This window comes from Pituophis catenifer, unplaced genomic scaffold (genome assembly GCF_029215685.1).
Source record: "Pituophis catenifer annectens isolate HBS135680 unplaced genomic scaffold, rPitCat1.0.hap2 SCAF_5, whole genome shotgun sequence".
Classification (NCBI taxonomy): Eukaryota; Metazoa; Chordata; class Lepidosauria; order Squamata; family Colubridae; genus Pituophis; species Pituophis catenifer.
In genome coordinates this window covers 31,486,113-31,508,624 of record NW_027256885.1, presented here as the reverse complement: position 1 = coordinate 31,508,624, position 22,512 = coordinate 31,486,113, and the positions used below count along the sequence as shown (strand labels likewise).

The window sequence follows — 22,512 nt, the reverse complement described above, 5'->3', positions numbered from 1 at the left end:
GATATACTTACATAAGTCCATCATGAAATGCCTGAGAAGGATGTTGACTAAAATCAATGGGGTCAGAAAATATCAAGAATGCAGAAATAATGCCAGCAATATTAATGTCTCCAGGCTGATGATAGGTGTGCCGAATAGGAAGAGGCTCCTGAAAGTCGCATTGAAGGCTAGGATTCTTGCACGTCACTTCAGGCAATACTATTAAGAGTAACTCCACCAATACTAACATCTTCCATGAGTGTCTTCTTTCTGTGTACAAATGCCTCTGTCTGCTACAAGATCTTTGAAGTAGATCAGACTGATCTGCCTCCTGGATATGTTTTTCAGACCAAACTAGGGAGTGTAACATACTAACAAATCAACTCATAGAGCTTTGGGGTTCCCAGTCATGGGTTGGAATAGGATGGGGATAATAAATACCATTATTCTGTGTTAGTTGCTCCAATTTTCATGGAGTCCCATAGGATTTGGAAGAGAAAAGTGACTAATTTCATAATGATAGTAAGACAGTCACATATGTGAACAACTTCAAACATGTGAGGACTTGTAGAGGGAGGAACGTATGAGCCACAAGACAAAAAATAAAATCATTAGATCCATAAAGTGAAATAGAGATATAAATATATGTATGTGTAAGGGCATTACTGTAATTTTTTTTTTACAAGTTTTATTGGTTTTTTTCTTTTCTCCTCTCCCACCTTCACCCACATCTTTCTCTTTTCTTTTTGAACAGAGTGTTGGTCGTTTCTTATCTTATACAACTAGTCAAATTCAAATACATTTTACTCAATTACAATTTTTGTCAATATTGTCTTTCCCCCTTTCCTTTTTTTTTAATATACCTCAGTATTTCTATACTTGCATATATAAACACTTTCTTCATTTATCCCTAAATTCTAACTTTGGTAGTTGTACCTATTTATTCTCTTTTATTCTTACCAATTCATTCTTTTTCCTAATATATTTATATTTGTTTGTTCAGAGCTGCCTTTCTTCCACTTCATCTTTTTTTATTGTACAGCAATCTTTCTCCTCAAACCTAGCCTCTCCCTCTTCTCCTTCCAACTTTCTTTCCCCACCTTCTTCTCTTCTCTACTTCCCCTTCCCTTCTCTGTATCATTCCAATTTTAGTATATGTGCTGCCGAAGCGAGCACAACTGTAATTCTATTCTATTCTATTCTATTCTATTCTATTCTATTCTATTCTATTCTATTCTATTCTATTCTATTCTATTCTATTCTATTCTATTCTATTCTATTCTATTCTATTCTATTCTATTCTATAAATATTAAGACTGCCTGTTTCTAATTATGATATTGTAGGTATTCGGTAATATTTATTCTGTTCTGTTCTGTTCTGTTCCGTTCCGTTCCGTTCCGTTCCATTCCATTCCATTCCATTCTTCTAAAAATATTAAGGCTCCCTGTTTCTCATTATGATATTGTAAGTATACAATAATATTTAAGACAGTACTCATAATATCTCTTAGCTATATTTTTGGCAGAAAGCCCACTTGGTCTTCATGTAAAATCTTCTTTAGTCTTTCTGCCAAAATGGCAGCAAAGAGTTTGTAATCCTTGTTGAATAATGAAATTGGTCTACAATTCTTTGTCTTTGTAACATCTTGACCTTCCTAGGGTAGCAACACAATGTTGGCTTCTTTCCACATCTGGGATATCTTTTCCTCCTGTAGTATATCATTCATTGTGTCCTTTATTTGTTGGAGAAGTTCATCATCAAAGTACTTATAATATTGGCTTGTAAGACTATCTGGGCCTGGGGCTTTGTGTGGCTTCATTTTTTTTTAATGGCTTCTGATATCTCAAAAATATAAAAAAATATAAAAATCAAATAAAATAAAAAAATAAATAAATAAAAGCAGTTATCTATCATTGATACGTTGCCTCTGAATTTCTGATAGTTTAGGCAGATGTTGTCTTCAAAGATATTCATCTATTTTTGACATATCAAACTCCTGTCTTTTGTACAAATTTGAATAGAAATTATGAAAGGACTTTTTAATAAGTTCATTGTCTGTTATTACATTACCGTCTTCATAAATTTTTCCAATCATTTGCCTTTCCTTTCTTAATTTATATGCCAACCATCTCCCTGGTTTATTTGCAAACTTGAAGTGTCTCTTGTCTGTATAGTTCAACTTTGTTTATATTTCCTGTACTGTTAACATAGACAGTAGTTGCCATAACAATTTGATATGGTATAAAATTTTAAGATCCATGGGTGTAATTTGCAGTTGAGTTTCTTTCTTGCATCCAATATCCTTTTCCTGGGATTTTTTCCTCTCTAAACAATTGTGCTGTATAAAATAGCCCCTCATAACCACTTTACTAGCATCCCATGCTGTCGTTAAGCTTGTTCCTTTGCTTAAATGATTCTCAAAGTACTCTTGCAGTTTCTTTTTACAGTCTTTTACAATCCTTTCCTTTTCTAAAATAGTTTCATTTAATGTCCATCTAAAACTCGAGCTCTTTCCTTGGAATATTGCATTCAGTTTTGGTTGCCATGATGTAAAAAAGATGTTGAGACTCTAGAAAGAGTGCAGAGAAGAGCAACAAAGATGATTAGGGGACTGGAGGCTAAAACTTATGAAGAACGGTTGCAGGAACTGGGTATGTCTAGCTTAATGAAAAGAAGGACTAGGGGAGACATGATAGCAGTGTTCCAATATCTCAGGGGTTGCCACAAAGAAGAGGGAGTCAAATTATTCTTCAAAGCACCTGAGGGTAGAACAAGAAGCAATGGGCGGAAACTAATCAAGGAGAGAAGCAACTTAGAACTAAGGAGAAATTTCCTGACAGTTAGAACAATTAATAAGTGGAACAACTTGCCTGCAGAAGTTGTAAATGCTCCAACACTGGAAATTTTTAAGAAGATGTTGGATAACCATTTGTCTGAAGTGGTATAGGGTTTCCTGCCTGGGCAGGGGGTTGGACTAGAAGACCTCCAAGGTCCTTCCATTCCTCTTAAAACCAGAAACATAGGATTATGATCAGAAAAAGATTTAGGCAGAATATCCACTTTCAGAATTTTATTTGTGTGATTGTTAGATATCCATATAATATCAATCCTTGAAAAGGATTTATGTCTTTCAGAAAAAAAGGTATATTTTATCCATTTTTATATCTCCTTGAATCTATTAATATTAAACTGTCCATCAACTCAAAGAAAGTCTTTGATAATTTACCCTGTGAGGGTTTAATCTCCTTGATAGATTTGTATCCAAAACTGGTGTAGTCATTCTATTCCAATCCCCCATCATCAGCCAGTTTCCATATGAAAAGGGCAGTAACTGGTACATTAAATACTCAAAAAAAATTGGCAAAATACACACCAACCACCATTGATTTTATTCCATTGAGTTCAATTTCCATTACTACAAATCTACCCTATTCATCTGCTATAAGTAGCTTGGGTTTAAACTGGGGTTTCATATATAAGACAACTCCATTGATCTTTTTTACATCAGCTGATATAAATTCATCCCCTAGTTGTTTATTTGTCAAATATTTCTTATCTTGTTTCTTGATATGTGTTTCTTGGAGACAGACTATATCAACATAAAGTTTTCTCAGATAATGAAATATTGTTTATGCTTAGATGGGGCATTGCTCCACTAATATTCCATATGATAAACTTAATCTCCATCTTTAAGCAACATAGTAGATTCCTGTACAACTATCTTGGCCACATCTTCTTCTTTCTCTCTGCCACGTCATCTTCTTCAATGCCACCTTTTTGACCTTGTTCAACCACTGATTTTTTTTCAATACCCATTTCTCCATCCCGAGCTGAAATTAATTTATGTTTGATCAAAAAGTCTTTAGCTTTCTCTATAGAATTCAGTCTAAATCTTTGCTCATGATAGGTGAGTATCACCCATTCCAACTTATCCTAAATTTTTCTCTGCTTCAATTGTCAGTAAGGAATTCAAACTGGAATTTCCTTCAGAACAATAATATCTATATTTTCTCAACCTGTTTTTAAAATGGCAATCCAGAACCTGATCCCTTGTTATTCTTCTTACAAAATGAACTACAACATCCCTTGGTAACTTTCTTGTGATGGTAAATCTGGAGTTTATTCTGTAAATCTTGTCCAAATCAATTTCCATTTCTTTTTCCTCTTTATTAATTAACTGGGCCAAGGCCTTCACCATCCTTAATCTGATACCTTCTCCTGGTTGTTCAGGTATCTTAACTGGGATTTTTAATCTGAACTTCAAGAATTATTATCTCTTCCAATTCAGCTTCACATAAAGAGTTTGTCTTCTCCAATTTATGCTCCATACAATCTAATCTGGCTTTCACCTGTTTCATATCTCCTTTCAGACATTGGAATTCTTCCCAGAGTTCCCTTGCTAGCAAATCAAACTTTGCTTCAAGCTTTGTTCTGACATTTTGAATTTGCTTATGTGTTTTTAACATATACTCATTCATAAAAGGCTTTAAAAACCTAGTGCCTAAGAAGCAGTGGCACCCTTTATTGTCCATTGAGAATGGCTGATTCTTCCACAGTGAACTAGCTTGATTGCCCTGCTCCAGTCAGGGAATCACCTGATTACCTCTTTTTCTTCAAGAAGCAATCTGAGAGTGTCCAGCTGCCCAGGAGAGACAAAGGGTTAATTTCCAAAGCCTCCCCCTATCCTGGGGGTGTGGAATTCTTCTGGCTTAGAAAACACTCTAAACCTAAAATTGTGGAGGGTCTGTAGGAGACCTAAGAACTCCCCTGACTTCAAAGGTGGGAGGTTCCACCAGAAGACTTTTTAGTATGGATTTGATATTTGATATTCAGATAATAATGCCAAATCCAATCTGTACATCTGGTGATTGTGCGACAACACATAATAATCCCCAGTGAGGCAGTTCCTTGAGTGCCAGTGAGGTACTTCCTTGACGTAGTTGTGCTCTGGGGAAGATTAGATCAAAGCCAAAGGTTCAATATTTCTGGACAGGTCTCATCAGAAGAATCAGAGAAAAAATGTCTGTCCCATTAAATATAGTGAAACGTAAAAAACAGAAACCCATATGTCATTGCCCGTGTCAACAAGGACTATGCTAAAGTTTTAGACTTACTGGACATCTGGTGAGAAATGGGCTACAGGACTGTTGTCTAAGCAACCAGGGCCAGCATCTGCAGAACTACTAGAAGAAAAAGTGTTTACCCATCACAGTGTTGACACAGTGACTTAAATTAAAGAAATAATAATCTATTATTACAGATCAAGTCCAGGAATTACAGGACATTTGAAATGAATGCACCATTTCTGGAAAATAAAATAATATCTAGAATTGGAAATAACAAAACAGAGGCTATCAGATGAGTGATGATTTATAATATGAAATAAAGTATTCACAGAAGCTGAATTGGAAGAACTGAAAAGAGCAAAGAAATCTAAGCCTTGCCAGAGATAATTCACACCGTAGAGGCAAACCAGGAGAAATTGGTAACACAGGAAACTAACACAGCTATAGAATTTTTTTCATTTGGAAAAGAAAAAAGAACAAAATCCTGTAACTAAAGAACTGGAAGAATTGAAGCAAAGAATAATTGAGCATCTAAAAGAGCACAAAAACCACAGAATAAGGTTCCCTGTGTTGATGCTTGTTCCAAAGAAACAACTAGCACAAGCATTAAAAGACACCAATACTGTAATATCAAATGCAAAATCAAATATAAGCACCAGCTCACTGCAAGAAACAAGCCAACTAATGTACAGCACAGTTCCAGTTATAACTGAATACCTAGGATTCAAAATGGACAAAGAAGAAAAAGCCAAACAGTGTGCCACAAAATGAAACATTAGGCTGGAAAATAAGGTTAGAAAGCTGAGATTTATTTATTACTAAATATCTATGCCATCCATCTTACCAAGATGACCCTAAGCAGTTTATATTCATATGATTAAAATATGATAAAGAATCCTGAAACAACAAAAAATTCACATATTTAAAATTAAGTTAAAATTCAATTAACCAAGATGGGGGAAGGGAGTAAAGTATTCACAAGGAGGAGGTAGAAACTTTTTAATCACCTCAGCAGGCATGATATTCTGAAGTACAGGAGCCACAGCAGAAAAGACTCTTCTCCTGTATCCAGTCAGCCAAAAGTCTTGACTAATGGAATCCATGCCTCTTCTGCCAGCATGCAGAAACAGTTAAACCAATTGGAGTCATCAACTGGCACTTAAAATCATTGTGTGCCTCTCATTCAAGTGCTGCAGAACTATCTAGATTTATAACCTTCGAACCTCTGGTTCTACACAGTTATTCAAGTATTGCTAAACACTTATCTACTCAAACAGACTTATGACCATAAAACATGCTTTTCAATACAGTCATCCTACTCAATCGAATTTCTTAAAAGGAGACTATTGCAAATTGGATACTAGCATGCATTGGACTTCTGATGGAAATTATTTGAATGTGCTAGAATTATTTTTTGTGCCAGAAATTTCTTTGATCTTTGCTATTAAGAACAAGGCATATGGCCAGCTTTTGAATTTACCACATGTTTTGTAGGTAACCACTACAAGTGGTATGCATCAGGGAATTCCCTCTGTCCAATTGCTTCGGAATAAAAATCATAGACCTTCCCCATTTAAAAAAAAATCTCATTTGTATTTAACTGCATTTCTTTTTACACATTCTACTGCATATAAATTAAGATGACCAACAAAGACAAATTTACAATTCACAATTAGTCAATACATTTAATCATAGCTCACCATAACATACCAAAATACGTCAATAAGTCAAAAATGTCAGTAAATATGTCAATACATTAATTTGTGCTGTAATTTATGTTTTTATAGAGCCCAGTTATAATTGCCTTCCAGAAGGAAAAAAAAAAAAAACCTTCCAAGCTATCCAAATCTCAGGGGACAGGGCAACATAGAACACCACTGTCTCTGTACATTGTTCTCTAGCTTAAATGTTGAAGTGGGGAAGTTCTCCAACATGTACATAGAAAGAATATTAGGCAAAGAGAAAGATTTCTTAAAACTTTCTCTTCATGAGCTGGTGCTTATCATTCAGTTCAGGTCTCATCACAATGATAAAACACTTGGGAAGAAAGATGCACACTAATAAGCCAGCACTGGAGGAGATCATGGAGAAGATCTCCACAGCCAATGTATATTTTCCCCTTGTGCTTAGATAGGTTGGAATAAAACACAACCAAACACTGCAGAAGACCAACATGCTGAAGGTGATGAATTTGGCTTCATTGAAGCTGTCAGGTAAATTCCTAGCTAGAAAAGCAGCAGAGAAGCTAAGCAGAGCAAGAAAACCCATAAAGCCCAAAACACAGCAGAACATGACCGAGTCTTCATTGCACTCCATGATGACTTCTTCAGACATTGACTTCATATCAAAATCTGGATATGGTGGGGATGTTATCAGCCACACAGCACAAACACATATTTGAATAAGGGAGCAGGTGAGTAGAATGACACTGACCATCCTTCCCCCAACCCATTTCCTCAATTTGGAACCGGGTTTGGTGGCCATGAATGCTAGAACCACAACAAAGGTTTTGGCCAAGACACAGGAAACTGCCACAGAAAAGATGAGGCCAAAAGCTGATTGTCGAAGAAGACAAACAATCGTATTGGGCCTCCCAACAAATAGAAAGACAGAAAGGAAAGAGAGGAGAAGAGAAAGTAGGAGTGCATAAGTGAGATTCCGGTTGTTGACTTTGACGATGGGAGTATCTCTGTGTTTCATGAAGACTGTTATTACCAAAGTTGTCATCAAAGAAAAGAAAAGAGAAAGAACAGTCAGACTGATCCCTAAAGGTTCTTCATAGGACAAAAAGGTGATCCGCTTTGGAATGCACATATTTTTCCCGGGATTTGGATATTGATCTTCTGGACATGGAGAGCAGTCATCTATGTCTGAAAAAGAATGCAGGTGAGTTGATATAAGAAATTATAATGTTGACTTAATCCCAATATATCTGAAAATTTCCTACCCTTCTCCTTTGATATTTTCCCCTCTGGACATGGACGGCAATCATAGCAACAAAACAACTTTCCTTCTTTCTTGGCCTTGCTGTATCCTGTCTCACAAGGATCATTACACAAAGATAAAGGTAATGCCTATCAATGAATGAAGAAGAATATATTAAGATACAGAGAGGAAAGGAAGTGCTTGGAGCGTTTCTGTGGAATCAGCAGATTAAAAATGAAGTAGCGGAATGACATAATTTTAGATGTAATAACTCTGAAATTATAATTAATTAAATATCTTCAATAATTGTATTGATAGCCTTCATTAACCATCATCACTCTTCAAAGACAATTTCTGTGCTAGTTAGTTAAAGTTGGTTTTCTCAACTTCTGAATTTTAATATTAGCAAACTGATGAGATTTAGTGTGCTAGCTTGCAGCTTTTACTTCAAAACCATGAAAACCATTGTCCATGATTAACAAGTAGCCAGGAAAGTATATTTCCTAATACTCAATTGTAATTGCTAGGAAAGTAAAAATAAAATAAAATAAAATAAAATACTGGTATCTTTCCTTTTCAAGGAAATTTCTACCTTGGTTAGTCAGAGATGATACTGTGACACTTTCATCAATAAAGATATTTAAATGAATGCAGAGAAATCTAGATTAAAAAAACTAACCTGATTAAAGCCTACTTGCCAGGTGATGGAATCTATAGATATCTTGAAGAAGTTCTCTGCTGGAGCTGTGGGATCTATTACTCCAACTTTGACCCTAAGAAAGGATTGGTTTGGGAATGTGATCCAGTTGATAATATCAAATCCACCAATCAATTCTCCACTTTTATCAAAGGAGATCTTTTCACCAACACTGTTGTTAAAACTGATACTTCTCAGAAAAGAGTGAACCTGAAACACAAAGGCAATCAGAGAGGAACAAACCAAGGAAGGAGAAAAAATATTATATATTCAAAACATACATATGAATGTTTCTTTAAAGTTGTAAGCCATCAAACAAATAAATAACAGCCATTCTAAAACAGAGATAGGAGTAACATTTCAGATTTCTGAAATAAAATTAACATAGAATTGCAAAATAAACAACCATAAATAAAAAATTAAGCTCTGTAGTTTATTTGGCCTAACTCTCCCTTTTAAATTGGCTTTTAAATTGGGTTTTAAATGTTTTTTAGATAAATTGGATGTCTTAATTTGTTTTTTGAGCCTAAATTATTTAATCTGTTTTTAATAGTTTTTTAACTTTTGTATGTCTTTGTATTTTATTTTGGCTGTTCACCGCCCTGAGTCCTTCGGGAGTAGGGCGGTATACAAATATGATAATGTTGCAATATTTTCAGGATCAGACTCAATAAAATTAGTGAGAGTTAAAGGTTTAAATATACTTCCTTTTATTTACAATAGGCATTCTATATTCACTGAATATTCACAGATAGAAGCAAGGAAAAGGGTGTAGGTGGCTCCTTATATATACAATGGGTGGAGCTATAAGTGGGAGTGGTGAATTATGAATACATTAAGAAGTGAAGAATAAGTTAACCCCTGATACCCCATTCATATACTATTTACACATTAGAGAATAAGGCATTTACATCTGACAAATCCCCCTCTAAATGCCGATTCGTTATACAACACCAATTACATTCTGATTCAGGACAATACAAGACATACAATTTAGATGTTAAATATTTGTGTTGCTTAGAAGGTAAAGGCTTTGTCAATATGTCAGCTAATTGTTCTGAAGTATCACAATGCACTGCTTTAATAAATCCATCCTGAGATAATTGCCTCACATGTTTAAATTTTATATCTATATGCCTGGACCTTTGTCCAATGGCATCAGATCTAGATATTTCAATGGCCGCTTTATTGTCTTCATGCATAACAAAAGGCAAAGCAGGTTTTTTCCAAACATCTGAAATTAAATCATTAAACCATACAAGGTTATTTGCAGCTTTGGATAAACAAACATATTCCGCTTCTGTCGTTGAAGTGGCTACTAGTTCTTGTTTACCAGTATACCAGTAAACTGGACAGTCATTTAAGAGAAAAATATAACCAGATGTACTTTTTCTGCATGATGTGTCTCCAGCCCAGTCCGCATCTGCATAACATGCAAGCTTTGGTTCTTTATTATCACTAGGTTCTAATACTAAGCAAAAATCTAGTGTACTTTTCAGATATCTTAAAATTCTTTTAACAGCTTCCCAGTGATACATTGTTGGTTTGCTGACGTGTCTGGATAATAAATTGAGTGGTAAGGCGATATCTGGTCTAGTCCAATTAGATATATAAAGAAGTGAACCTATGATTGATCTATAAAACGTGTTATCCTTGAATTCAGGGGAAGATTCATCAGTATTTCTAAGAAAATCAGTTTGCATAGGAGTATCACAGGGTTTGGCATTGTTTAAATTGCATTTATTTAAAAGTTCTATAATCTTATCTCTCTGAGTAAGTTTGAATCCCCTTCTAGTCTTATTAATTTGAACACCAAGATATTTGTTCACTTTACCTAGAGATTTCAACGAGAAATGTTCATTTAACTTATTTACAAAAGTTTCTCTTCTCTCTTTGTGTTTTCCTATATATAAAATGTCATCTACATAAATCAACACAAATTCAATGTGATCATCACCCTTTTTGACAAAGAAACAGTTATCAGCAGTGGTAGCGTTGAAATCCATGGTCTTAAGTACTTTTACTAAACAATCATACCATCTTTTACCAGATTGTTTTAATCCGTATAAACTCTTGTTCAACAGCCAAATTTCATTTTTGTTGGTGTATTGACTGTGAGGTGCTCTTACGTATATTTCCTTATCTAGTTTTGCGTGTAGATACGCAGTCTGTATGTCATATTGAAATACATCAAGATTGAGTGCTGATGCTACCACTAGAGCTGTTTTGACACTCTCTGTTCTTACAGTGGGGGAATACGTGTCAGTATAGTCCTCCGGATATTTCTGTGCATAACCTTGTGCAACTAATCTAGCTTTATATAGAGTATTGCCTCCTTCTAAGTTCTTAATTTTATATATCCACCTGGTACCAATAATTGTTTTATCTTTAGGTGCAATTGCAGGTGTAAATACATTTAATCCTTGTAAACTTTCCATCTCCTTTTTCATAGCTAATTCCCATTTTTCTTTTTCTTCACGAGGGAGTTTTAACACTTCCTCATAAGTATTAGGTGTTATTGGCTCACCATCCATATGCATTATGTAATCTCTGTATTTATTTGGCATTTGATTTCTGTTGTTTCTAATGACTCTTTCAGGTTTGCTATTGTTATCATGCAAATATCTTGCTTCTTTTTTTGTTAGTGTGTCTGTCTTTATTTTGTGTTGGCTATTTGTCCAAGTTTTGGTTTTGCTTTTATATTTGTTGATATCCTGTTTTTCTATGGTCCCTTTCTCATGAGATTTTGTATCTTTACATTTATTTGGAAATATTTCATTAAGATGTAATTTAGACCAGTTGGCCTGTTCATGGAACACAGCTGTTCTGGAAACTATAAATTTGTTATTATTATCAATGAATCTGTACCCTTTGGTGCCAGTTTCATATCCCATAAATCTGAGTCTTCTGGATACGTTTTCTCCCTTTCTTCTCAACTGCTTAGGTATGTGTACGTCTGCAGTGACTCCAAATATGTGCATGTGTGCTAATTTTGGTTTCCTATTGTACATTACTTCATATGGTGTCTTATTTACAATACTGGACCAGGTTCTATTTTGTGTGTAATTTGAATAATGTAAGGCTTCTGACCAAAATTGTTTGCTTAAGCCAGCATCCTCCAATGTGCATCTAATCATGGTTTGTAATGTGGAATTCTTTCTCTCTACAATCCCGTTCTGAAACGCAGAAAATGGACTAGACGTGTAATGTAGCATTCCTCTATCCTTTAACCATTGGGAGAATTCTTTAGACATGAATTCACATCCCCTATCTGTCATAATTTGTTTTATTCTGATATTGTGTTGTGTTTCTATGCGTTTGTAAAATTCCTTAAATTTTTGAAAGGTTTCATCTTTGTGTTTTAATGTATAAACAAACCCATAACGGCTATAATCGTCTACTATTGTCAGGAAGTAACGTTTTCTATAGGTGATTGATGGAGTTAATGGGCCAACTAAGTCCATGTGTACTAAGTCAAAAATTTTGTTAGTTGATCTAGTAGATTTTCTTGGCCTGGGACTAGTTTTTAGTTTTGTAGATTTACATACTGAGCATTCCAAATAGTTTTCACAATTTTTTATTTTGACACCTTCTGCGTGTTCAGTCATTTTTTGTACTACAGGAAAACTGGCATGTCCTAACTTCCTATGTAAGATGTGAGCACACTCATCATGAATTGGTTTACCTATTTTTGGTTTTTTTTCATTGTGTGCATCTGCGTGATCATGAGATATTTTACATTCATCATTGTCACTGTTACTAATATTTTCATCATCTGCTTCAATACAATCTTCCATATTTGAATCAATGTTATGCAACCATTTTTCCTTCGTTATCAGATAAGGTAGGCCTCCTTTAATCATCACAGTGCCTATATTTATTTTATTCTTCTCCAAAGTCGCTTTTCCCTTTGAGAAAACTATATTAATGTCAGAATCTCTACTTAGTTTTATGGCACTTAGTATGTTATGAGGTATTTCAGGTATTAACAATACCCCCTCTATTTTTCCTAGACCAGGCAAGGTTACATTTCCTCTGCCTAATACTTGAACCTTTTCTTGGTTAGCTACCTTTATTACAAATTTATCTTCTGTAAATGAAGACAATATATTTTTGTTATTAGTGGTGTGATTAGTTGCTCCAGAATCAATAAGCCAATTATTGTTCTCATTTTGCTGTATTTTAGTGTTGTCTTGTTTATTTAATCCATTCAGTGAACCAGATTTTCTATCCTTTGAATTATCTCTGCCCCCTCTATTCTCTTTGTAATTTGGTGGGCTTCTATATCTATGTCTATCTATGGAAGACTGTCTATAATTGTATTTGTTCCTATATTCTGACCTATGTCTTTCCTTTGAAATTTTGGGACAATCTCTTCTATTGTGTTCCCTGGATCCACAATTGTGACATTTAAATGTTTCATTATATTTTTCTTGGAAAGCTACTTTCCTATAAGGTTTGTGTTCTGTGTGATTGCTAGAACGATTTCTTCTTGAATTGTCTTCTGCTATCAATTTATTGGATAGACTTTCTATGGATAAATATCCTAGATTGATAGTGTCTAAATGTGACATAAAACTGTCCCATGATGAATCAAGTGAGTTGATAATAACACTTTTCATTGTTTGGTCTGAAATCACCTCCCCCCTCAAATGCAGCTCAGCTCTTATTTTGTTTAAAGATATTAAATGCTCACTTATGGAAACCCCTGGTTTCACTCTAGATGAAAAGAAATCCTTAGACATTCTTGTGGTGGTAGCCACACTATCGCTGTGAAACAAATTAAACATGCATTGAATAATTTCTGAAACAGTCAGATTAGATTTGATGCTATGATACATTGCAGGAGACACACTAGATATTATTAAGAAAAATGCTCTATGGTGTAAACAATCTATTTTTAAAGTCCAAGGTCTTTTTGGGGGACTAGTGATAAAAAATAGTAAATTTTCCTTCATAAAGACAACCTGGAGCTGTTGATACCATTCTTGCAAATTAATGCCATCAACCCTTAGTTTTGGGAAGTCACTGGGTAAATTTCCGACATTATTTTGTCCATTACTTACGACCTGAGGTAGTCCGTGGTCTCGCAAGTGTAGAAAATTGCAAAACGGCATGGGGATGCTCGCAACGAGTCTGCGTGGTTCTCTCGCCAGTTCATGTCTTCCCGGACCGTCTGCGTAGTTTCGCGCATGCGCGTTGTTCATTTCTTCTTTGGAGTCGTCGTGGAAGGTTCTCTCCATTGCGGCTCGCTCGCTCTGCTCTGCTTCAGACGAGTCGGTCTCTGGTTCGACCTTGGGAGTTCTGACGACGGCGGCTGTTCTTCTTTTTCTTTTGGGGGCGTTGGCACTTGCTTCGGTCTGTGGTGTAGGGCGGAATCGACAAGGCTCTCTGGGTTCGGGCGTCGTCGCTTTCGAAGTCAGGATGAGAGCGGGCAGGTCTTGAGGTATCGGCTTGCTCGCTCGCTTCTTCGGTGGCTCTTTGGTAATTTTTAGTTTTGGCCCAAATGCAGCAAAAAGTGTTTTCATTGCTGATTTTATTTGGGATTTTGTTGAGTCATCTTCACTTTCTGATTCTGATTCTTCTGAGGAGTTCGAATCTTCTTTTTCATTTTCGTTGTCTGATAACGTTTTTCGCGCCAGAAATTTTGAATTGAGCATTTTGATTGGCTCTGCTTCGCTCACCTTGGAGGCCTGTTGAAACCAAGATGGCTGCCATTCAAAATTTCGCGCGGGATCACTGTTTTTCTTCTTCGTAATGACTTTCTCTGCAGTCATATCACTCACTGTTTTTGGGTCTTTAGACTTCTCATTAGTGATGTTTTTCTCTCTCGCTGCTCCGCTGTTCTTCAGCATTTCTTGGAGGTTCGCGATGAGGCTTTCATCATTCTTCTGGCTTTTTAATAGTTTTAATATCTCTGACCTGAGTTCGTTATTCTCTAATTCGATTTCCTCCTGGTCATCATTTTCGTCTATTATTTCTTCGTCTTCAGTGGTGTATTCTTCGGATTCTCTCGAAATTGCGTTTGTGGATTCGTTGATTATTTCTTGTTCTGTTTCCATTTCTTTGCTGTAGGCCCTGGTGTTGGGCCTATCTTTCTTAGACATTTTTTAAGTTTTTTTTTTTTTTTATTGAGTCAATTAACCATCCTCTGCTACCAGCTTGTTGCAATATTTTCAGGATCAGACTCAATAAAATTAGTGAGAGTTAAAGGTTTAAATATACTTCCTTTTATTTACAATAGGCATTCTATATTCACTGAATATTCACAGATAGAAGCAAGGAAAAGGGTGTAGGTGGCTCCTTATATATACAATGGGTGGAGCTATAAGTGGGAGTGGTGAATTATGAATACATTAAGAAGTGAAGAATAAGTTAACCCCTGATACCCCATTCATATACTATTTACACATTAGAGAATAAGGCATTTACATCTGACAGATAAAATAAATAAATAAATAAATAAATTTGTAAAAGCTACTTAAGCCACATCACTTCTAATAAATATATAATAAATATTAGTATGTCTAAAACTACCATATAATTGCACTCATTTGACACAGTAACAAGGTTATATTCCAAATCCTACAAGCTAGGCTTCAGCAGTATGTAAATCGAGAACTATGAAGTACAAATGGTTTTTTGAAAAGGCAGAGGAACTGGAGATCAAATTTCCTTCATTTGCTGGATTTTGAGAAAGCAAGGTAATTCCAGAAAACCATCTACTTCTGTTTCATTGACCATGCTAAAGCCTTTGATTATGTGAATCACAACAATCTGTGGCAAATTCTTAAAGTGTTGGGAGTACCAGACCACCATAACTGTCACCTGAGAATGCTAAAGTCAGCTCTAACTGATTCAGCTTGGCCCCTCACCTGCTTCCTGCCATTAAAGACCAGAAATGGAGGGGGTGGAGGATTAAAGGGCAATAAAGCTGTGTTTTTACGTAATGGGAAATCAGGAGGGTGGAATGATAGGTGATAAAGACCAGAGCAGCCAGATCCTGTTTTTACCAGCATCCCAAGGCCAAGCACCCTGAGAAATATATTGATTATCCCAAAATATCTCAGCATTCTCAAAACATTTTGGTGAACTGTGGTTGGCTGGAAATGGACTGGTTACAGAGGGGTAAGAATAGGCTCTGGGTGAACCTTTTTTGTATCTTGCAAATGCTGGACAATTTAGAGCTGGCCTTACATTACTGCAACAAACACCTTTATAAAAAAGAACCCTTTGCTTTACCAAATGGAGTCAAAGGTCTTCCTGTCCTAAGGGATCAGTTTGGAGCAGATCTGACATCTGCATGAGAGCCAAGAAGTAACAGTTAAAGCCAGACATGGAACAATTGATTGCTTCAAAATAGGGTAATAAGTACAACAAGGATCTATATTGTCACCCTGCTTATTTAAATTATATGCAAAGTACATCTTGTGAAAAAAACGCTTTTAGGAGCCTCTGACGATCAGGCAACTCAGCGGGGATTGCCAGAGGCTTTTAAAGGCATTTTTTTTTTCTACAACCTCTTCAGCCGAAGAAGTTGCAGGAAAAAATGCTTTCAGAAGCCTCTGACAATCCCAGCTGAGCCGCACAATCATCAGAGGCTTTTTTTTAACTTTTAAAAGCATTTTTTCGGCCGAAGAGGTTGTAGAAAAAATGCTTTTAAAAGTAAAAAAAAAAAGCCTCTGATGAGGTGGGCGGGGTAAGCAAGTGGTGACCGGGCCAGGGACCGGTTTGGGGGCGTGGCCAGCCAATGTTATTACTGAACTACTACAAATTTTTACTACCAGTTCTTGCGAACCGGGGGCAACCCACCACTAGAGAAGAGGATAACAAAGGATGAGATGGTTAGGTAGTATCAGCAGCACAATGAACATTAATATGGGCAAATTCTAGAAGACAGTGGAGGACAGTGCGGGCTGGGATGCTATGGTTCCTGGGGTTGCAAGACTCAGACAAGACTTTGTGACTGAATACCAAAACAATAACTCAGATAGCACAACAACACTAAAGTACAGGTGTTCATTGTTTAGTGACTGCTTGTTCAGCAACCATCTGAAATGGTAACAGTGCAGAACAAGTGGTACTTTTGACTTCCTTACTTTGCTCATATGATCACAATCCTGGAAGTTAGGAATTGGCCTGGATTTCTGACTGTCATGGCATCCCACAGTTACTTGATTGTGATTTGCAATCTATCTTGCTGTCTTTCCACAAGAAAAGTCAATGGGGAAGCTAGAATGAAATTGGAAGTTGTGATCACATGAATTCCATGCTTTACAAACTATGCAATCCTCACTTAATAATGGGAACTGGGGTCTGCCAAAATTATTGTTGCTAAACTTCATGGTCAAATGATGTCACAACGTCTAACTGCATCACTTAGCATTAAGTAAGGGCTGCCGGTAAAATTTACAATATAATGGAAGATAGACTTACTTTTTAGAAAGTAAAATCTATAATTAATTTAAAATAACTTTAGGAAACTATTATTCTACCTAAGAAATAAAATCTCAGTAAAAGAGGTTAGGCATTGGGAATTGAGGACCGAAGGGAAATGACATTTCTTTTATTGGGTACATTAAAGTAGAGACAGAGTCAACATTTTTTTTGGTACTTAAAAGGTCCTTAAAAGGACTGTGGGATTGTGTGTGAAGCCAGGAGATCCCCTCAGATGTCTGGCTACCAGTCCATCTGTTACTCATTTAGCACCACCCAGGAGGCACGTGTGGCTTAAGGGTTACCACGGACGTGAGTAACTTTGCCTTTGTAGTCTTACAAGCCATATTGAAAGCAGCTATCAGAATAAATTGAAAACATCTGTTGTATTTGTGGATCTCACAGCAGCATACGATAGAGTATGGAGGGAGGGCCTATTAAGCAAATTCCTCCATGCTGTCCCCTGTAAGACTATGGGCCGCCTAATAAATAACATGCTTTCAGCAAGGACCTTTCAAGTCATCATGGGTGACAAAATCAGCAAGCAAAGACACCTGAATAACAGACTCCCTCAGGGCTCCGTGCTGGCCGCATCTCTATTTAACTTATATATTTCTGATATGCCACCCACACTATCAACAAAGTTCTCTTATGCTGATGACCTGACATTAGCATATAGCCACAAGGACATTGAAGCTACAGAAGGCTTACTTACAGCCGACCTTACAACTTTGAGTACATACTTCTACCAATGGAGGTTAATCCCAAGCGTAAGTAAAACAGTTACATCATGTTTTCACCTTAACAACATATTGGCAAAAAGAGAACTCAATGTATACCTAAACAACAAACTGCTTCCATATGAGGCAACATCAAAATACCTGGGGGTCACCTTAGACAGGACTCTGTCTTTTAAAAAACATATTCAGAATATGGCTGCCAAGGTTAACAGCAGAAATAACATTCTATAAAAACTATGCGGAACAACTTGGGGAGCTTCAGCCCCAACTCTTTGATGTGCAGCCCTTAGGCTTTGCTACTCTGCAGCGGAATACTGTGCACCTGTATGGATAAACAGCTCACATACAGGACTTATTGATGTTCAACTCAACCATACGATGAGGCTAATTACTGGGTGCATAAAATCTACATCTAGTTACTGGTTACCAGTTCTTAGTCACATACTTCCCCTGCACTTACGACGACAAGAAGCTCTCATTCGGGAGTATAGTAAGATCCTGTTAAATTTCTCTCTACCCATTCATGGCTACATTCCTGATCTCTTAAGATGCCAATTAAAGTCAAGAAATCTACCACTCTTGACAGCGCTTAAGCTGCTGGCTGATCATCAGAACACCACACAAAAGTGGATGGAAGCGTGGAGTAGCTATTCCCTCCAATATATTTCTGAGCATATTAATCCTAACAGTATATCTCCAGGATTTAATCTACCCCGACACATATGGGTGACATACAATAGAATTAGAATGACTCAAGGGGTGTGTGCCGACTCCTTGTAATGGGGAAAGACACCTTCAGCACAATGCGATTGTGGGCCCCCCCGACAGACTATCCAACATATAGTGAGGGAATGCTCTAACAGAAGGTATCCAGGAGATTTTAGGGACTTCCTCTGCATAACAATGACAGCTACTGACTGGATCTCCAAACTCGACATTAAACTCTGAAATGTTATTTCTGTTTTCCTCTTAGGTTTTCTTATTGCTCTTTTTCTAATTGTTTTAATTGTTTTAACCTGTAAAAATGAAGTGTTTTAATATTGTGTGTGACCAGCCATACAATAAATAAATAAATAAATAAATAAATAAATAAATGAATAAATAAATAAATAAATAAATAAATAAATAAGAGTCAACATATGCAGCAGCTGCTGGAATTTGAAATCCTGCATTGAGTGGATGTTGAACTTGATGGCTTAAATGTCCATCATTTGAAATCCATTATTGTTTCATCCCAAAGCAGTATATGTCTCACAAAAAGTAGGCTCAAAATAACATCCCCCCTTGGTCCTTCTCAGTACACTACAGTCCTCTTTTATTAAGTACCCTGAGATATTAAAAACACCTTCCCTCCCTTCCCTTCTTCTCTTAGAGCTGTGTTCCTGGAAGCATATAAGGCTAATTTCATTCTGCTCCTTCCATTTGCTCTAAAACTATGTATGTGTTATTGTGAATAACAGGGTGTAGAAATGGTCTATGATGAGGTCAGAACCCTATGCCTCATAGAAAGGGAACATGAGCCATGGTGGCGCAGTGGTTAGAATGCAGTACTGCAGGCTACTTAAGCTGACTGCCAGCTGACTGCACTTTGGCAGTTCTATTCTCGCTGGCTTAAGGTGACTCAGCCTTCCATCCTTCCAAGGTTGGTAAAATGAGGACCTGGATTGTTGGGGGCAATATGCTGATTCACTAAACTGCTTAGAGAGGGCTGTAAAACACTATGAAGTGGTATATAAATCTAAGTGCTATTGTTATTTCAGCATGCTGAATCTTGTAAGATTCAGTAAGAACGTCAAAATATATCAGTTCTTCCTGTTCCACACATGGATTGTATGGGAAGATCCTCATCAGGAAATGCCAAAAAGTATGGGCATGATTGTACTTTCAACAATCTGTGAACTATGTCTCACTCAATGCAAACATTCCAGATAAAGTATATATAACAACAAAAATAAAAAATAAAAAAAAATACAGCTTTAACATATGATGGGGAGGGAGTAAATCACCTCCTTTCATTTATTTATAGACTGGATTTATGGAAAAAGAATAGAATGTAGTAAGGATGTGGAGTCCCAGGATGGAGGGGATGCATTTCAGAGAAATAAAAGACAATTCCATTTGGATATTATGTCTGGGAGAAAGAGGAGCACCATAGACCCTCCCTAATAATTCACAAAGCAAATTGTACTGTAGGTACAGAGAGCAGAATGCTCAGATTGACAAGAGTTTATCTATAGGTATAAAACAAGAAGAAATCAGAAGAATTACCATCTGTCATTTTTGGTTTTGCGCTTGACAGGAAGTTAATTTCATGAAGGGAAGCATATTCTAAGGAATTTTGTAGAATGCCATTTACAATTTTAATATCAGTATATGAATATTTTATTATTGAAAAGTTTTACAAAAAAGAAATACAAAAAAAAAAATGTCCCCCATGTTCCCCCCACCCTTTCCCCCCCTTCATCCCACCCTCCCTCCCCGACTTCCCAGAGCAAAATACAAGGTATTTCATTTAATCAAACATAAACTAGATTAATCTACTTATCCTCAAAGTACTGCCTCCCCAATGAAACCTTAACTCCACTACAGATAACCAACGTATATGAATATTTTGATTACTTATTCCATTATTACATCTCACTTTTGGATTTTCAGATATCAATATCCCTGGAAAATATTGTTTGCTAGAGTTTATGAACACTACAGATATGGTGGTTTCTGCACTATTCTGCTAACAGACCTACCTGCCACCACACTTGATTGTGAAAATGTTTCCTTCTTTCTTTCATCATTGTTGTTTCCTTTGATTTGAATAGAGAGAGAGATTGCAAAGCATGTGCCACAGCATAGACCGCATTGTAAATATTGTAACTCTGGCCACTCATGCGTGTTTCAAACACAGATGTAGGAAGGGTTTCAAGCTTCTCCTGTCCAGTACATTTCTCCTCAGACTCCTCCATTTTTGAATTTGGGAAGAAACAACTGAATGCCTGCTCCCAGAAAACTTTCCAAAAATGATCATTCTGATTGTTGGTTGGATTTAGATTTTGAAGAAATTCCTGGAAGTTTTGGATCTCCTTTGTGTGAATAGCAAAGGATAAAGCCCCATGCAGGAAATGGATATCCCAAGTTTTATGAACGGAAATTGAAGTATAATCTGTCTGAGCTGTTATAAACCAAATCTTTTTTTTCCTTGGTATATCCTCCACTTCTGAAAACTGGAGGAAAGTTCTCAGAACTGATAAGGACTGAATTTCACCATATAAGATTATCACATTGGCTGTGCTCTTCATGAGAACCTGATATATATGTAATCCTTCATCTATGGTATCAGTAAAATCATTGTAAAAAGCTACGTTTGGTAATTCTGCTATAAATTCAATGCAGATGCCATAGTCAGAAAATGTGGGGAGCACCTCTTGGAGAAATTTCTCTCCTTTTTCATCCTTTACTACAAGAATTCCAATCCAGATCCATCTAAAGTACAGCAATAACTGCAGGAGGCCCTTACGTTGGTGGGATTCATTCGGAAACATTTGTTGGAAGAAAATTGATTGAGTCTCTTTATCCATGACTGGAGCAGAGCCATAGGTCAACTACAGAAAGATAAATGTATGGAATTGCAAAATTCTACTGTATGTGAGCCTCTGAAAACATATATATTCACTTGTGTCCTTGGGTATCTTTGATTTTATATACTGAAATTATGCAACTAGTTGTGTTTATTAGGAAATATCAACCAAGATGTCACACTTGAGGTATCGGAAAATACATTTTCCTGGAAGTAGTCTCATTGTGAATGTTTCAGATCTGAACCTTAGTTCAATGTCTGGAATTGGGGCATGTTTTGTTGTGTAAATATTCCATTGTGTGTTCAGAATTACAATTGTTCATGCTGCTATTCTGATCCGATCAAGCAAAAAACAATATCTATGTCTCTCCTTTTTACAGAGAGAAGCATACCAATGTTTGTGGAGGTATGGCAGAATAATAATGTACAGTATATTTGCATCCCATCTTACCTGAGGAATTTTGTAGATGCACAGCACAGTTGCCATGTGAAGACAGATGTCAGGTGCCCCAATGACTACAGCCAAGGTATTTGTAATCCCACACTTGTAGTTAGGGATGAATTTGCCCTGAGTGAAAGGCAGCAACATTGAGGCAAAGTAAGTCCAGCTTGGACTAAAATTGCTGTTAAAAATGTGGAAGCCCAGCGTGATGTTGGGTAGGATCTGAGGATTTTCATTAATCTGTTTTATAGTAAATGCTAAGGCCAGGATATGCTGGAAATTCTGAAAAACTATTCTGTAAAACAATTTTAATAAATACATTAAGAAAGGTCTGCATCACATTATGGTATGTTTCTTTGTTTCTATATGTGTGAATGCTTTACTATCAAACTGCAGCTTCTAAGAATGGCTTATATGCAAAAGGAAATTGCTACATTTTGGTACTACAAATAAAGAATGAGAAAACATATCATGGGAAATCTGTGCTTTCCCTTCCTTAATGGTAAGAAGAGTTTCATAAATATAGCCATACATACCTGTATATTAATAGATATTTAGATGTGATTTGTTATAACTGGAAATTTGATCTCTATTCCAACTATTTCAACTTTAGCTGGAAACTGAAGTAAAATATAACTTTACATAAAATAAACCT

The 22,512-nt window shown here is 36.3% G+C and overlaps 1 protein-coding gene across 1 annotated transcript; it reads right to left on the bottom strand.

Annotated features, from left to right (window-relative positions):
- Window positions 1–7,017: 7,017 nt before the first annotated feature.
- Window positions 7,018–21,902, bottom strand: LOC139317554 (vomeronasal type-2 receptor 26-like). Its single transcript, XM_070944650.1, has 5 exons — window positions 21,867–21,902; window positions 20,589–21,440; window positions 8,651–8,878; window positions 7,994–8,120; window positions 7,018–7,916 (listed from the first exon to the last, which is right to left on the bottom strand). The coding sequence occupies exons 1-5, from the start codon at window positions 21,900–21,902 to the stop codon at window positions 7,018–7,020; spliced, it is 2,142 nt and encodes a 713-aa protein (XP_070800751.1).
- Between the last annotated feature and the right edge of the window lie 610 nt (window positions 21,903–22,512).

Excerpts from the sequence above, each read along its gene's own strand:
- LOC139317554 (XM_070944650.1), bottom strand. The coding sequence starts at position 21,902 with ATGGCAACTGTGCTGTGCATCTACAAAATTCCTCAG. Across the intron at positions 21,441-21,866 it reads GCATCTACAAAATTCCTCAG|TTGACCTATGGCTCTGCTCC; the intron begins GTAAGATGGGAT and ends ATCTTTCTGTAG. Across the intron at positions 8,879-20,588 it reads ACAATCAAGTGTGGTGGCAG|GTTCACTCTTTTCTGAGAAG; the intron begins GTAGGTCTGTTA and ends TTTGTGTTTCAG.